Source organism: Salvelinus namaycush, chromosome 8 (assembly GCF_016432855.1).
Source record: "Salvelinus namaycush isolate Seneca chromosome 8, SaNama_1.0, whole genome shotgun sequence".
Classification (NCBI taxonomy): Eukaryota; Metazoa; Chordata; class Actinopteri; order Salmoniformes; family Salmonidae; genus Salvelinus; species Salvelinus namaycush.
Window position 1 is genome coordinate 50,965,758 of NC_052314.1, and position 15,711 is coordinate 50,981,468.

General features: G+C 43.2%; 1 protein-coding gene across 1 annotated transcript; it reads right to left on the reverse strand.

Annotated features, from left to right (window-relative positions):
* Positions 1 to 482: 482 nt before the first annotated feature.
* LOC120052176 (5-hydroxytryptamine receptor 4-like) lies at positions 483 to 1,577 on the reverse strand. Its single transcript, XM_038999010.1, has one exon. The coding sequence runs from the start codon at positions 1,575 to 1,577 to the stop codon at positions 483 to 485; it is 1,095 nt and encodes a 364-aa protein (XP_038854938.1).
* Positions 1,578 to 15,711: the final 14,134 nt, after the last annotated feature.

A 15,711-nucleotide genomic window follows, 5' to 3' on the forward strand; every position in this document is an offset into this window, starting at 1 on the left:
ACATGACAATTTATTTTGGATTGTTAAGGTTTTCAGAAAGGCAAAAGAAGAACCAGACATTGTATTTATTTACAAACTAGAACAACATTTGCTGAAGAGTATTCACTTCTTTCTTTCTTAAATGTATTTTCTTTCTCTCTTTTTTATGTATAACTGCTACCAAAATACAATGGTAATTGGCACCCTGTCATTTGAGTGTTTTGCAGTTCAATCTTGTGTTTATTTCAGTTTTGTCCCTCAGAAATGCACAGATTGTTTTAAATGTCAATTCCTTCATCAGTCAGTGGCTTAATTCTCTCTAATATAACAATAACAACTTAATCCCTTAAATTGTCCTCTACCTGTACACAATTAGCCGGTATTGAAGTATTTTAAAAGTCTCCAGTCTCCTATTGGTTGTCTGTGTGTCCCGTTGCCCTCTTTCTTGGCGTGTGATAGGTCGATGCCACGTCCAGGTGTGTGTGTGTTGCAATTCTAGTCTCCTATTGGTTGACCTTGCGTTCGTTGCTCTCTTTTGATAAGTCCATACCCGGCGAGGAGCTCGACAGACATATCCGACATCCCATAATCATCATAAACGCCCTACGGAAGGATCTATTGAAGAACCCATACAAGAACGGGTTAAGCGACGAGTTAACATACCCCAGCCACAGGAAAAACTCCCACACCTCCACCGCTGTGCTGTAGTCGATGAAGGGATCCACGATGTTGACGGTGAAGAAGGGAAGCCAGAAGAGTAGAAAGACCCCCATGATGATCCCCAGGGTCTTAGCTGCCTTCCTCTCCCTCCTCATGGCGTTGCGGTGCCTCTGCTTCTTGCTGGAGTCCTTGCCCACCCCGGCCGAAAACTGGCTCTCCATGGCACTGATCTGCATGGCCTGCCGCTTGGCCGCCTTGTAGATCTTCCAGTAGGCTGCCAGCATGACGCCCATGGGCAGGTAGAAGGCCACCAGGGAGGCCATGACGGCGTAGACGCGGTTGACCAGGAAGACGCAGGCGTCCTCGGGCGGCATGGGCACCATGTTCACCCCGGCCTTGTGGAGGCCCAGCATGATGGGGCCGAAGGAGATGAGTAACGGGACGGCCCAACAGACCACGATCAGGAAGGCTACCCGGCCCTGGGACATTTTCAGGTGGTAGACCAAGGGGTTACACACGGCATAGTAGCGGTCGAAGGCAATGCAGCTGAGGTGGAATATGGATGCGGTGCACAGCATGACGTCCAGGCTGGAGTGGACCCGGCAGAAGAGGGCGCCGAAGAGCCAGCAGCCCTCCACGGTGCGCACCATGCTGTAGGGCATGACCACCAACCCCACCAGGCAGTCGGCCACCGCCAAGGACATGACGAACGAGTTGGTGGGCGACTGCAGCTGCTTGTAGTAAGCGATGGCCAAGACCACCAGGAAGTTGCCCACCACTGTGCACAAGATGCCCGCCGTAAAGAAGGCGTACAGGATCACCCGAGATGCCTGGTGCCTCGACGACGTAGCGCAGAAGTCCTCCAGGTCGCCATGGAGAGAAGAAAGGTTGGCATCACCATCCAAATCCTCAGGCCATCCCAAACTGGTATTATCCATGGCTTGGTCTTGTTCTGTCAAAATACACACAACATCCATGATGTGAACGTTTTGGCATGATATAGCAGTAGGGTGAGACATTTCCAAAACAGAACATATTGCCCCTGTGAGCATTCTGTGTGCTCAAACAATCTTACCAATACAAACAAACCACCCAGAATTATGTTGGTTCTGCTTAATCCATCCCTCTTCGAGGCACTTTATCGTTAGTTAAACCTTAAATTGTGTTTTTAGCCTGGCAGAAGAAGCTAATAGTTCTGGTGCCGGGTTTGGGTTCGGGTTCCTATCAAGACTCTTCAGCTGCTCACTGAACTGAAGCAGGTGAGGCCCTCCTCGTTGTGGTGTTTGTGTCTGTTATCGAGCGTTAGTAGAGAGAGGAGTGCTTAACGTGCATGTTATGAATTCTGTAAGTTTATAATTTTGTCATATCTGTTTTATATGGACTCCACTTTCTCTCTCTCTCTCTCTCTCTCTCTCTCTCTCTCTCTCTCTCTCTCTCTCTCTCTCTCTCTCTCTCTCTCTCTCTCTCTCTCTCTCTCTCTCTCTCTCTCTCTCTCTCTCTCTCTCTCTCTCTCTCTCTCTCTCTCTCTCTCTCTCTCTCTCTCTCTCTCTCTCTCTCTCTCTCTCTCTCTCTCTCTCTCTCTCTCGTTTATCTACAAGCCTCGCCAGCACAAAGGAAATGACAAGTGAACAATGTTGGCAAATCTTATCAGAAACAATCAAACAGCGAGACACCTCCCAGTAAACATGCTCACACTGGCATGATTAGCCTCATGTATGCTGCCAACATTTGGCCAATGCGCCTTTGCTATTTAACAGGAATTTATGTATTTATTCATTTAAAAAAATTATACAACTTAATTAAATGCATCAATTCAGTGGGTCATTTTCGCAACAACTAAGAGCGTCAAAGCGCGAGGCACAACGTCTCTTCTGTTTTGGTGCCCTGGCTACCACGGTGTGAACAGCATGAAGCGAGCCCATGCACATGGACAGATACTGTGTGTGAACAGTCACACACAGAGAGCGAAGTCTTGCATCTCACTCATCTCAATATCTGCAGTGCTGCTCATGGCAAAGTCATTTTGCTGAGTCTACCTTTAAGTTTCTCATATAACATACACACTTAAGTTTTTTTAAGTAAGATGACTTCATCATGGGCAGTGTACAATATTTTTTTTTATGTATCCATCACACAACAGAACACTTAAACTGGAACGACACTCTCAAAAAGAACTGTGTGCAAACCACGCCCCTAAATATTCTGAAGAGCCCCCGCCTTTAGCTGGGCTTGTTATGGGCTAGCCCCTGTTGGGCTGGTGTGGACTGGCCCCAGTTGGGCTGGTGTGGGCTGGCCCCTGTTGGGCTGGTGTGGGCTAGCCCCTGTTGGGCTGGTGTGGGCTAGCCCCTGTTGGGCTGGTGTGGGCTAGCCCATGTTTGGCTGGTGTGGGCTGGCCCATGTTTGGCTGGTGTGGGCTGGCACCTGTTGGGCTGGTGTGGGCTAGCCCCTGTTGGGCTGGTGTGGGCTTGGTGTGTGCTAGCCCGTGCTCACCTTGCTCAACTACCCACATGGGGCCAATGGGGTCATGTTTGCTGGGATGATGCCTATGTGGGACTCGGAGGCGGCCATTTTGGAAAACTGTCAAGCACAATGCAAAAGAAAGCACTTTGTTTGACCTTCCCTGGGCTCCCTTTTCCCCAGTGGAACCTTCAAGAATATTCCCCTGTGGATACAGCTGTCATCAGTTCTGATTGAATGGAACTGTCCAGCAGGAAACATAATCACACACTGTGACAGATAGTCAGGCATAACGTTTTACACCATTCAACTGAACCCTTTGGGTGACCCATTTAACCGTGGCACAAAGCAGTATACTCCTTTCTCTCCTGAACGTAACTGATGCTTGCAGGGTGTTCTGAGGATTTCCTATCTGGCAGGTTGGTAGAGTAGGTTGTTCGTGGTCAAGTATGGTGTCCATATTAGAATAGCATCTGTCCACAAACTGTCCTAATATGTCCACTATACTCCTGAGAAGGGCTGATTGAAAGCAGGGTTAGCACTGCTTTGCTGTTGCAGTGATAATGTCTAATCTGTTAGACATTATCATGCACAGTGAACGTGATATTACTCAGATGGGCGTTTGGTACGCAACTCATCGAGTGACTGCGGTAGGAAAGCAGCAGCTGGAGGTGTACGTTGTTTGGGAGACTAAAGCAGAGCGAAACGGTTCTGGTTCAGTAAGAATTGCTTTTTAATTAACACCAAAGGGACTGTCGTGCTGTAGTGAGGGGAAAGGGAAGGGGGCCGAGTGAAGCAATATCCCCTGCTCCTGTCAGTCATACTGACATGCCAAAACAAAGGCCTTCATCATCATCATCATCATCATCATCTTTATCACGGTCACGGTACTTGTGAATATTGTTGCCACGACTACCATCATTATCATCAACAGCGCTGTCATTCCTATTCTGGTCATCTTAGTCGTCATCGTTGTCATCATTCTCAGGAGCAGAATTCACGCTTTTACCAGAGACCAAATAGCAAGAAGGAACACCATTCCTCTCATCTTATGACAGTTGACCTGATTCGATCAGATAGTTCTCACCTTTCCTTATTTATACTTAAACCAATACTGCATTTGTAAATCAAGCAACTCTACATAACCTACTTATATCGGCCCTGCAATGAAACAGAATCGAATCAAAGTTCTCGGCCTGACACAGAATGTCTCGTCTCAAATGTTACCATATTCCCTATATAGTGCATAAATTTTACTAGGGCCCCACACCACTATAAAGAGTACGCAGACAGAGAATGTCTGTGGGACCATTAATGGAACAAGCAGTTCGATGTGGATTGTCCCAGACTCCACATTTACAGAAAGTTCTATCTCAATCAGTAAATCAGTGGGTCAAATCAACTAGGCTTCTCTGAAAAGAATCTCCACTAAACTCGATATGTTGTCTCTTTCCAGTGCATGATGGGTTTTGGGAGCTTTGGAAGTTGGTTCAATGGATCAAGGGCCACGATGGATCTCGGTCGATGTGATTACAGAAATATGTTATGTTCTCCCAACTTCACAGACAGACAGACTCCACACAGTGCACACAAACACACACACACACACACACACACACACACACACACACACACACACACACACACACACACACACATCACCCCACACACAAACACCTTCAACACAAAGTATGAGTACAAACTAAAATAATAACTCTACCCAGTGCACATAGGGTTGCTTGTTGCTTCTGGTCTTCTAAGAAGGGGGCGTGTGAACTGACAGAGACAGACAGAACACGGCGCCCACTACTGAGTGGTCAAGAGAGGAGGGCGGAACACATCAGAACAGGAGCAGGGAATGTGTGTGGGTGTTTGTGTTTGTGCAGGTCTTTCTGAGGTTGGAAGAACGTGTGTGTGTGAGAGAGAGAGAGCCTGTCATCCTCAACTGGATCTCATCGTTTCGATGTATTATGGATGATAGGATCTATTTTTGACTCGTTCATTTTGTGTGGTTACAGGATAAGAACAGAAACTGAGTCATTGAACACTGGTCACTTTAATAATGTTAACCCACTGTTTTACACACTTTATATGTATATACTGTACTCTAGTCATGGCTCATCCTATATAACTACTGCTGTACACCTTTTCTATTCATATACTGTTCATACTGTCTATACACACCATTATATACATATACACAAACAAATATATATATATATTCTGCACTCTTACATTGCTCAATCTGATATCTTTCTTTTGGGGGGGGGGGGGGGGGTTTATGTGTATAGTTTTTTAATTGTTTTATTTTATTACTGAACTGTTTGAGAGAGAAACACGTGCATTTCACTGCACGTGCGACAACCTCTGCACATCTCTGCGCGCGGCCAATAAACTTAGATTTGTCTTGATTCTAAACAACTCAAAGAGTTAAGTTGACAGTAGGTATTCATTCTGAGTGGTTAAAAGGCTAGGGCTATTAGTAGCAAGTATTCTCGCGGCTTGCTAGAGCATTGTGAACTGCGGTGGTAAGCAACGCTCTTCGGTTCCGAACATCACGAGTTGGTGCCCAGTGCTGGGTAATCTTTCTTTTTTTTGTGCTGAAGAAGGCATATATCGATGTTCTCAGGACCTTTCCAGACTCCAAAATCGCTGTCTATTTGTGGCGATCGGGCTGGTCTTCCTGTCTATCGAGTGTTGTGTCCATATATCTGCATCATTTGAGAAACACTGCAGAGAGGATTTGATGCAATGTTGCTAACAACCACCAACATTAAACGTTTAATTTCCATGATCAGAGGAGTGCAACACAGTTAGTCTATATAAAACACATAATAGCCTGAAGCTCATTAAAATCCATTGGAGTGGACAGCACATAGCTCCCCACTCTAATCCCTCCGGGGTTAGAAGCCCGACTTTGGATGTCCTCTATTTGTTTAGCTTCTACCTCTTATCTAATCATTACTAAGGACTGACACTGATCGTTTCCTGCTCATCGCTTTTAATCTCTCCACACATTCACAAGCAGAGGGATTGTATGTTGGGATTGTTCATTAGGTTGCAGCGTTTCAAAAGATTGTGCAACGGAAAACGTATCTTCCCATTTTAGCCTATTATTGCACTTTTGAGTCATGTTATTTTTGTACGAGCACTCCTATGGCATTATCTAAAGTAAGCAGATTCACTTCACTTTCTATTGGAAGTGAGGGGCTGTTCCAAATTGTCTAGCGGTATATTTATCATTACTGTAAATCCATCATTTATCATTTTGAGAGTATCTCTTGATATCTTTGTCAGAAGGGTAGCATGTGAGTTTAGTAATAATTGCAAGTTTTATTACATTCAGTGCTGACAGATTCATCACAGATTAAAAATGATAGATGTTCACCAGGGGTCAATTCACATGGATGGCTGTGGATTGTGTAATTAATTGTGGAAATGTGGAAACTGATATTGATATAAACTGGGACTGGACTAAATTTACAATATAGAAAAAAATATTGTCACTGCTCAAAAACTGCATGTTATGCCACAGTGAGATAAAGACAGTGAACCTAAGCAAGACAATGGCAAAGCACACATAACACAACATGTCTAACCAATGTAACATGGTTTAACCAATGTGAAAAATTGTTTACAAAAGAGCTAGTGATATTGTTATCGAATGTATAATAAAGCTGTCAAATGTAACTTTGCACATAACTCATCCAAATTTATTTGAATTTGCCTGATTTAACCAGCCGGCTAATTTCCATCCGCACTCCTAATTGAGTAAAATTATTCAAGATACCATCTGTAGTCAATAGAGATGAATTCCAATTCATCCAACTTTTGATTTGAAAACATTTTATCCACAAAAGAATGCCTGGCACAAACACCTTTTTGGAAAAGCGTGAAAGCACATGAAGGAAAGAGAGTACTCACCTGTGATTGAGACGGTTGGCTGTCCGTCCTCATTTCACCATACTGCACATCACAGGACAACAGGAGTCTGGTTCCTTTCTTATCTCTCATCTCTCGTCATGATGAAGGGACGAGGAGATGCGGAGGTGTGTATCGCTCTAATGAAAGGCACCAATCAAGGTAAACTAAGACAGTCCCCTGTCATCATACACAAAAGGGTGGATGGGTAACAAAAGGGAGGTGGTCAGGGGGAAAGGCAGGGTTGGGCATTGTGATGCTAATACTGACACTTGTCTCTCACTTTCATCCCTCTGTTAAAGACACCTTTGCTACATCCCTGACTCTATCAGCTTGATTCTACCAGAGGATGGGAACGACTCACATACTGTGCAAGACTACTGCCCACAAGACTATATTAGCCCGCAGAGATAAAGCCAAGGCATTAGCTCTGGGAGCCAATGCAAGTCTTCAGGTCTCAGGCAAGGTTACTCTTCACTTGAGTGTGGTTCCAAACCACCCTGTTACATGTTCATAAGTGCATAGTGGGTGACTACCTGAGTATCTGATAGGTACCTACCATCCCTGCTGTCCTCCCACCACTAGACAAGGGCTGTGTTCCAAAATAGCACCATAATACCTATATAGTGCACTACCTTTGACTATGGCCCGGGTCAAAAACAGTGCACTATTTAGGCAACAGGGTGCCTTTGGTACGCAGCCTGGATCTCACGCTCTTCTTTCATCTCCCCAGTAACGCATTAAAGTGGAGCCAATTTCCCCACCCCTATTCAACATACCTGGGTTCTCTAGCTCAGCCAGGGATGGGGACCGCTTTCTGTCTCAAGTGTAGCATGGTGGATGTATTTGAATGAATTAACCATGCTGGGAGTTTTTTAATTAAGCAGGGATAAAAGGCCTTGTTCGCTTGCCCAACTAGTGTTTTTTCAGACCAGTCATTCATATGTGTAATGAGAGTGTTTCCCTCTGCAGCGGAGAGGAGAGGAAAGGTGAGGAAGAGAGGAGCGACGGTCGGCGGGCACATCTGTTGCTTTTGAAAAGGAAGGACGTGGTTGGATTCTTGGGCGATTTGTTATGTTCACTCAAGGGGGTTTAATTGGCCTGGCTGTTTAATCGAGAACATGATCACGCATATTATTATAGGAAGAGGCAGCATGAGGGTTATGGTGGGGAAGAATATGTTTTAATGTTGTCAATGTGCAACTGATGTAACAGAGGCGAGTCGGTGGAGTAAACCATGCTAAAGTAACCTTATCTTGCTTTGGCTAAAAGGCTTATATGCTCTACTGATTAGTTGTGTCCCTCAAGATGGGGCCTTTCTCACAACAATGGCACCTAATTGTTTCTGTGAGTCCCAGAAAAAACACTCACGGCCAATCACAAAATCCTCTCAACCCTTATCACTAAAAAACTGCCCCAAAATTACCTCTAATTGTTAAAGGGCTATCAGTTGTCTGCCACAAGAGATTGATGGCTTACAGTGGAGTCGGATGGCTCGCTCCAGACCTGGGATCAAATAGTATCTGTTTTCTTCCAAACACTTTGAATATTTGATTGAAACTGCCTAGAGTGCAGGATGGGAAAGGACTTTCAATCAAACTCTCATGAAGGAAAACAAGTACGATTTGAATCCAGGTCTATTTGTCTCTGACTGTTACTCTGGGCAGGCCCAGGGCACCGTGACCCAGACTAACATATGGAATTGTTTTAAGATGGTCGTACCAAGGATCATTTAGATATTTGATTTTGAATTAAGGTATCAAAAATATATTTTAAAATTATTGGATGAAAAATTTAACTTGGCATTTCTGTTATTCGCCAATAGAAACACAATGAATAACAGATTCACTATGTCATGACTCTCGCTCCTGGGTGAGGATCAAAGATAGCCCCCTCCCTCTCTCTCTCCCACCAGAGAGGAAGAGGGGGAGTGGGGCCGGTTCTTTGACTTCAACGACCGGTCGTAAACTTTCTCTCTCTTGCACTGCAGTATAGAGAAGTCAAAAATCCTTTGTGTGTAGAGAGAGACTCTTGCCAAAACCTCAAACCTCAAAAGATTGGACATGGGAACATTAGTTTTCAAATCCAAACGTCTGGATCCCCAGCAGGATTCCAAACAATAAATCCTGTCAAAAGTGTATTGTTTTGTGATATCATTACGACGGTATAACTAAATAACTGTAACTCTACAACTGTATACGTCCCAGATATATGATTCACATCTAAATGTTGTAAAACTTTTAAATTAAATATGATTAAATATGAAACTATTTGTGTGAACATTAAATGTGATTTTAGCCTTCTAGAGGAGAATTGTTTTTCATGTAAGCTTTTGCCGAGTCAGTGACCACGCCCACGTGAGGCATTGTGACAACGTGATGGAACCGCCCTTCAAGGTGAGTGCATAAAATGACTGCTAACGAAATTTTCATTAGACCAGAAAGCATGGAGCGGTGACTACACGTTGAAATGGTTTAAAACTACAAGGCCAGAAAGCATGGAGTGGTGGCTACACGTTGAAATTGTTTAAAACATCAAGACCAGTTATATGTGCAGCGTGAGCTGAATACATTGAAATGGTTTAAAACTACCAGACCAGAAAATGGTAAGACTCAAACTCTCGAGTGACGAAGATAAAGACTACATCAGAACCTTCAGTCTGCAGCTGTTTACCGCGTGTGTACCTTTGAAGGATCTAGTGTAATGAACTACTACAACTGAGGACATTGTGACCTCTGGTGGACAACCAGAGACTTACATCGAACTACTCACCATTGACGGACGAGTGGTTTCAACAGAGAGATGGCAAAGGAATACACGAGTAAATATGTGTTGCATTTCTTTTCGAATGAGCAGTAGTTCATGTTCATTTTTCATGAGCATAGCTTCCACATGTATGTACCAGCCCACTCTCTTTGTCTCTCCCACTCTCTTTATCTTACGCCTCCCCTTCCATTGTGTAAAAAGCCATCATATCAAGGTAGTCCACTAGGGACTTTTCATTGCATTATGTTAGTAGTCAATTCAACGTATACCGTGTGTGTGTATGTGTGTGTGTGTGTGTGTTTATGCATTTCTGTCTGATTATTTACTTAGTTAGAAAATAAATAATTAAGCCAATTTGTGTATAGCTGAATCATCATTTAGACTAGGGTTCTTGCAGGTCTCGAAGGATTTTGCGACGTTCAGAATGAGACTGCTATGAGGTAATAACGATTAATGGATGACAGGTATGATAACGATATCGATATATTCTTGAGTTAATTCGAGAAACGGTAACTCATTAAACAAACTTTTTCCGCGGTGCCCCGAGTTAAGTGTTACATTATGAATTGATACATGTAATAATTGTACATAGTTAATTGATTTGATAAAATAGCCATCGTCACATTAATCACATCACAACAACTACATGGAACAACAGATAATCCCCCCAAAAAATCGAAATGAAGTTTGTTCTGGAGTGTCTGTCCTATATCTGCGAGATATAAGAAATATCAGGATTATTTATCTCATTATTTTAGGCACTAAACTATCTCCATACATGCGTTCATATTTTTTTTTACTGGTATTGGGACCTTCAGACGTGTCTTGTGAGGGTTGTGGAGAACACCATCATGTTCGTGAGCGTCTCAGACTGACTCCGACAGAGGGGTCATATTAGTGTGTAGCCCAAACCGTTCGGACGCTACAGACAGAAGTTGGCAGAAGAGGCTGCACCGACTTCATACGAGTCTTGTGAGGCTTGTCAAACCCATCTCAGCCCTGTGCATAATTATACTTTCATATCCTATTTCACTGCTATTGCTATGGAGACCCATTCAATATTCATGAGTTTGTAAATTGGGGATCAATTCATCCTCATCTGCGTTCCTTTAATGAAGTCGGGATGCTTTCAAATAGACATTTGTGTGTATTAAAACGCAATCTTTTAATACAGTGCTGCATGCAGACTAAGCCGCAGTCGTTCCTTTGACACACTTCCATAATATCCAATCATATAAAATGTGACACATTTCCTAACTGCTAAAGGTCTTCCATGTACTTAATTATTAATAGTTTTATTAGGACTGTGTCCCAAATGGCACCCGATTCACTACATGGTGCACTTTTGACCATAGCCCTATGGATATGTAGGGAATAATGTGCCATTTCGGAAGGACACTAGATGTACTGTACCACCCGACACCTAATGCGTATGAAATGTCAACTCCACAGACTTAAAACCTGTATTGAATCAAGGATAGCAGAAGACTGGTCCTCGTCTCTAAACAACAATAGTTGGTGCAATAATGTCCCCTATTAACATACTGTATATATTCTGAAGAACACACATCAAAGAACACACATTGAAGGGGGATAAATGTTTAATAAAGGTTCATGTTCAATAAAACATTTATCAAAAATCTTTTTGGGGAACTGTTAAATAAAGGTTTGAGACCTGACCAGACCATAACAGTAGACAAGAAAGAAAACTGTCCAAGTGAGCCACCTTTAAATAGTCACACTGAGTGTGAACGTATTGCTTTAAGAAATACAAAGCCTGGCATTTTAGATCAATAAAAGAACCTTAGACTATGACACACTAGGATCACCTTTTCAATGGACAATCTTCAAGCATGCAGAGCAACCTTTAAAGCCATCTGTTATGAGTCATTTTTGTAAGGGTTTTAACCTTTTTCTGTCTCTCTTTGTCCCTCCTCCCTCACTAAAAGGTGCACCCTTTGGGGTACCCAGGACCGAGTTTGGGAAACGCTGACTTAGGAGTTTAGTTGCATCAGTAGGACTATGTCTGCGTTCCAAATGGCACTATATTCCCTATATAATGCACTACTTTTGATTCCTTATATAGTGCTTACAATTTATAGGCTGAGGTAATAGGGTGCCATTTGGAAAGCGGCCCATTTCAGGGAAGGCAATCACAGGAAGGAGGACCAGGAAGTAAAAGTTTACGAGTAATTTTCCCTTTAGAAATGGTCTATGGACGTCACATAGCAGCTTTCATGATCTTAACTTGCCATATTAATCAATGTAGCATCCAGCTGCTATCCGAACGCTAGCCAAATCTAGTGTAAAACTGAACGTTTCACAGTGCATGCCATTTCTAATTGTTGTTTTCCCGGTATACACTCTCTAACTATTGGCAAGCTCAAAACCTCCTGGCTGATCTGTTTACATTTCTCCTTGATCTTCTTTAATAAATTGACGGATTTTGTTTGTCAGTCACTCGTTTCCTGGGAAATCACGAGTCTTGAAAGGTGATGCATGGTCAGATGAAACCACGTTGACAGAAACCAAAATAACATGGGACAGGACCAACGTCCTTTATTTTGTTTTGCCACATAGAAACCAGCAGCGAAGGCCAAGAGAGAAGAATGCTGCATCAAAAGAAGTTCATTTCAATAACTGTAATTGGAAACAACATTAAGATCCAATCTTCGAAGCCATTTCAAGGCGATAATTAAGAGACTGCACTCTCCAGAGCTTTTAGTTGTGGCCCTAATGACCAAGCTGGTCCTAGGTAGGTACTTGATAGAAGAGTAGGGGAGTGAGCGTGTGTGTGTGTGTGTGTGTGTGTGTGTGTGTGTGTGTGTGTGTGTGTGTGTGTGTGTGTGTGTGTGTGTGTGTGTGTGTGTGTGTGTGTGTGTGTGTGTGTGTGTGTGTGTGTGTGTGTGTGTGGACGTGTTTAACTATTCTTGTGGGGACCAGAAGTCCCTACAAGAATAGTAAACGAACAAAAAGTTGACCAGCTGGGGACATTTTGTTAGTCCCCACAAGGTCAAATGCTATTTCTAGGGGGTTTAGGGTTAAGGTTAGAATTAGTGTTAGGGTTAGAATTAAGTTAAATATTAAGGTTAGGAGCTAGGGTTAGTTGTAGGGTTAGGGTTAGGAGCTAGGGTTAGGTTTAGGGTTAGGATAAAGTTTAGGTTTTTGGGTTAGGGTTAGGGTTAGGGTTAGGGTTAGGGTTAGGGAAAATAGGATTTTGAATGGGACTGAATTGTATGTCCCCACAAGGTTAGCTGTACAAGACTGTGTGTGTGTGTGTGTGTGTGTGTGTGTGTGTGTGTGTGTGTGTGTGTGTGTGTGTGTGTGTGTGTGTGTGTGTGTGTGTGTGTGTGTGTGTGTGTGTGTGTGTGTGTGTGTGTGTGTGTGTGTGTGTGTGTGCTTTCGGTCAATGGCCTGAATGGCCTGTTATTGTCAAGTCTAATTTAGTCCTAACGATTGATCTCTCCTTAACGATCTGCCACTGAGTCAAAACAATGATAAACAATGTTTTCCGTTAAAATGTGCTGACACAGGCTGCACTCGTTTAGGAAGTGAACTAAGCTGAACTAGCTTATCTCTCTGGCACAGAGTGAAATTACCATTATCACTGCTCAATAGAAGAGCTCCATTAGTTGTGTAATCTATCCAAATTGGTTCTTAACAAAGAAATGTTGTGAGAAATGTAGTGGATCACATAATATAACAGATATGTTCCACTCTACTAGAGTCTCACACATCAATCATTTGTGAAACAATATATATACACTGCTCAAAAAAATAAAGGGAACACTTAAACAACACAATGTAACTCCAAGTCAATCACACTTCTGTGAAATCAAACTGTCCACTTAGGAAGCAACACTGATTGACAATACATTTCACATGCTGTTGTGCAAATGGAATAGACAAAAGGTGGAAATTATAGGCAATTAGCAAGACACCCCCAATAAAGGAGTGATTCTGCAGGTGGTGACCACAGACCACTTCTCAGTTCCTATGCTTCCTGGCTGGTGTTTTGGTCACTTTTGAATGCTGGCGGTGCTCTCACTCTAGTGGTAGCATGAGACGGAGTCTACAACCCACACAAGTGGCTCAGGTTGTGCAGCTCATCCAGGATGGCACATCAATGCGAGCTGTGGCAAGAAGGTTTGCTGTGTCTGTCAGCGTAGTGTCCAGAGCATGGAGGCGCTACCAGGAGACAGGCCAGTACATCAGGAGACGTGGAGGAGGCCGTAGGAGGGCAACAACCCAGCAGCAGGACCGCTACCTCCGCCTTTGTGCTAGGAGTAGCACTGCCAGAGCCCTGCAAAATGACCTCCAGCAGGCCACAAATGTGCATGTGTCAGCATATGGTCTCACAAGGGCTCTGAGGATCTCATCTCGGTACCTAATGGCAGTCAGGCTACCTCTGGCGAGCACATGGAGGGCTGTGCGGCCCCACAAAGAAATGCCACCCCACACCATGACTGACCCACCGCCAAACCGGTCATGCTGGAGGATGTTGCAGGCAGCAGAACGTTCTCCACGGCGTCTCCAGACTCTGTCACGTCTGTCACATGTGCTCATGTGCTCAGTGTGAACCTGCTTTCATCTGTGAAGAGCACAGGGCACCAGTGGCGAATTTGCCAATCTTGGTGTTCTCTGGCAAATGCCAAACGTCCTGCACGGTGTTGGGCTGTAAGCACAACCCCCACCTGTGGACGTCGGGCCCTCATACCACCCTCATGGAGTCTGTTTCTGACCGTTTGAGCAGACACATGCACATTTGTGGCCTGCTGGAGGTCATTTTGCAGGGCTCTGGCAGTGCACCTCCTTGCACAAAGGTGGAGGTAGCGGTCCTGCTGCTGGGTTGTTGCCCTCCTACGGCCTCCTCCACATCTCCTGATGTACTGGCCTGTCTCCTGGTAGCGCCTCCATGCTCTGGACACTACGCTGACAGACACAGCAAACCTTTTTGCCACAGCTCGCATTGATGTGCCATCCTGGATGAATTGCACTACCTGAGCCACTTGTGTGGGTTGTAGACTCCGTCTCATGCTACCACTAGAGTGAAAGCACCGCCAGCATTCAAAAGTGACCAAAACATCAGCCAGGAAGCATAGGAACTGGGAAGTGGTCTGTGGTCACCACCTGCAGAATCACTCCTTTATTGGGGGTGTCTTGCTAATTGCCTATAATTTCCACCTTTTGTCTATTCCATTTGCACAACAGCATGTGAAATGTATTGTCAATCAGTGTTGCTTCCTAAGTGGACAGTTTGATTTCACAGAAGTGTGATTGACTTGGAGTTACATTGTGTTGTTTAAGTGTTCCCTTTATTTTTTTGAGCAGTGTATATATATATATATATATATATATATATATATATATATATATATATATATATATATATATATACAGTATATTTAAATTAATGATCATGCCCTTGGAAAGTATTGTGAACACACAAAGCAATGAGCGTGATTATTTTTTTTGTGATTACATAAGATTTAAAAAAGATATACTGTATATATAAAAAAATGTAGAAATATATAACACCTTTAGTGAATAGACTTGGCTCTTTAAAGGTGAACCAATAAATAAGAAACCATAAAAAAAAACTAAAGGTAGAGAAAATGCTGTCCATTACACAACATCCAAGAATCGGAATGGTGATAGCTTTGATATTTTGATATTACATCGGTTTTTCAAAGAATAAGCATTTGCTCAGTGATCCTTGACATTGCACTCAAACTAAAATTGCAACCACACAAAAATTATGGAAATAAGCTACAGTACATACAAATACAATACATATAAACTCAGTTTTTCACAATTCCTGACATTTAATCCAAGTCAAAATTCCCTGTTTAGGATCACCATTTTATTTTAAGAATGTGAAATGTCAGAATAATAGTATAGAGAATGGTTTATTTCAGTTTTTATTTC

Bases quoted from the DNA above. Each gene is read 5' to 3' on its own strand.
- LOC120052176 (XM_038999010.1), bottom strand. From the start codon at position 1,577: ATGGATAATACCAGTTTGGGATGGCCTGAGGATTTGGATGGTGATGCC.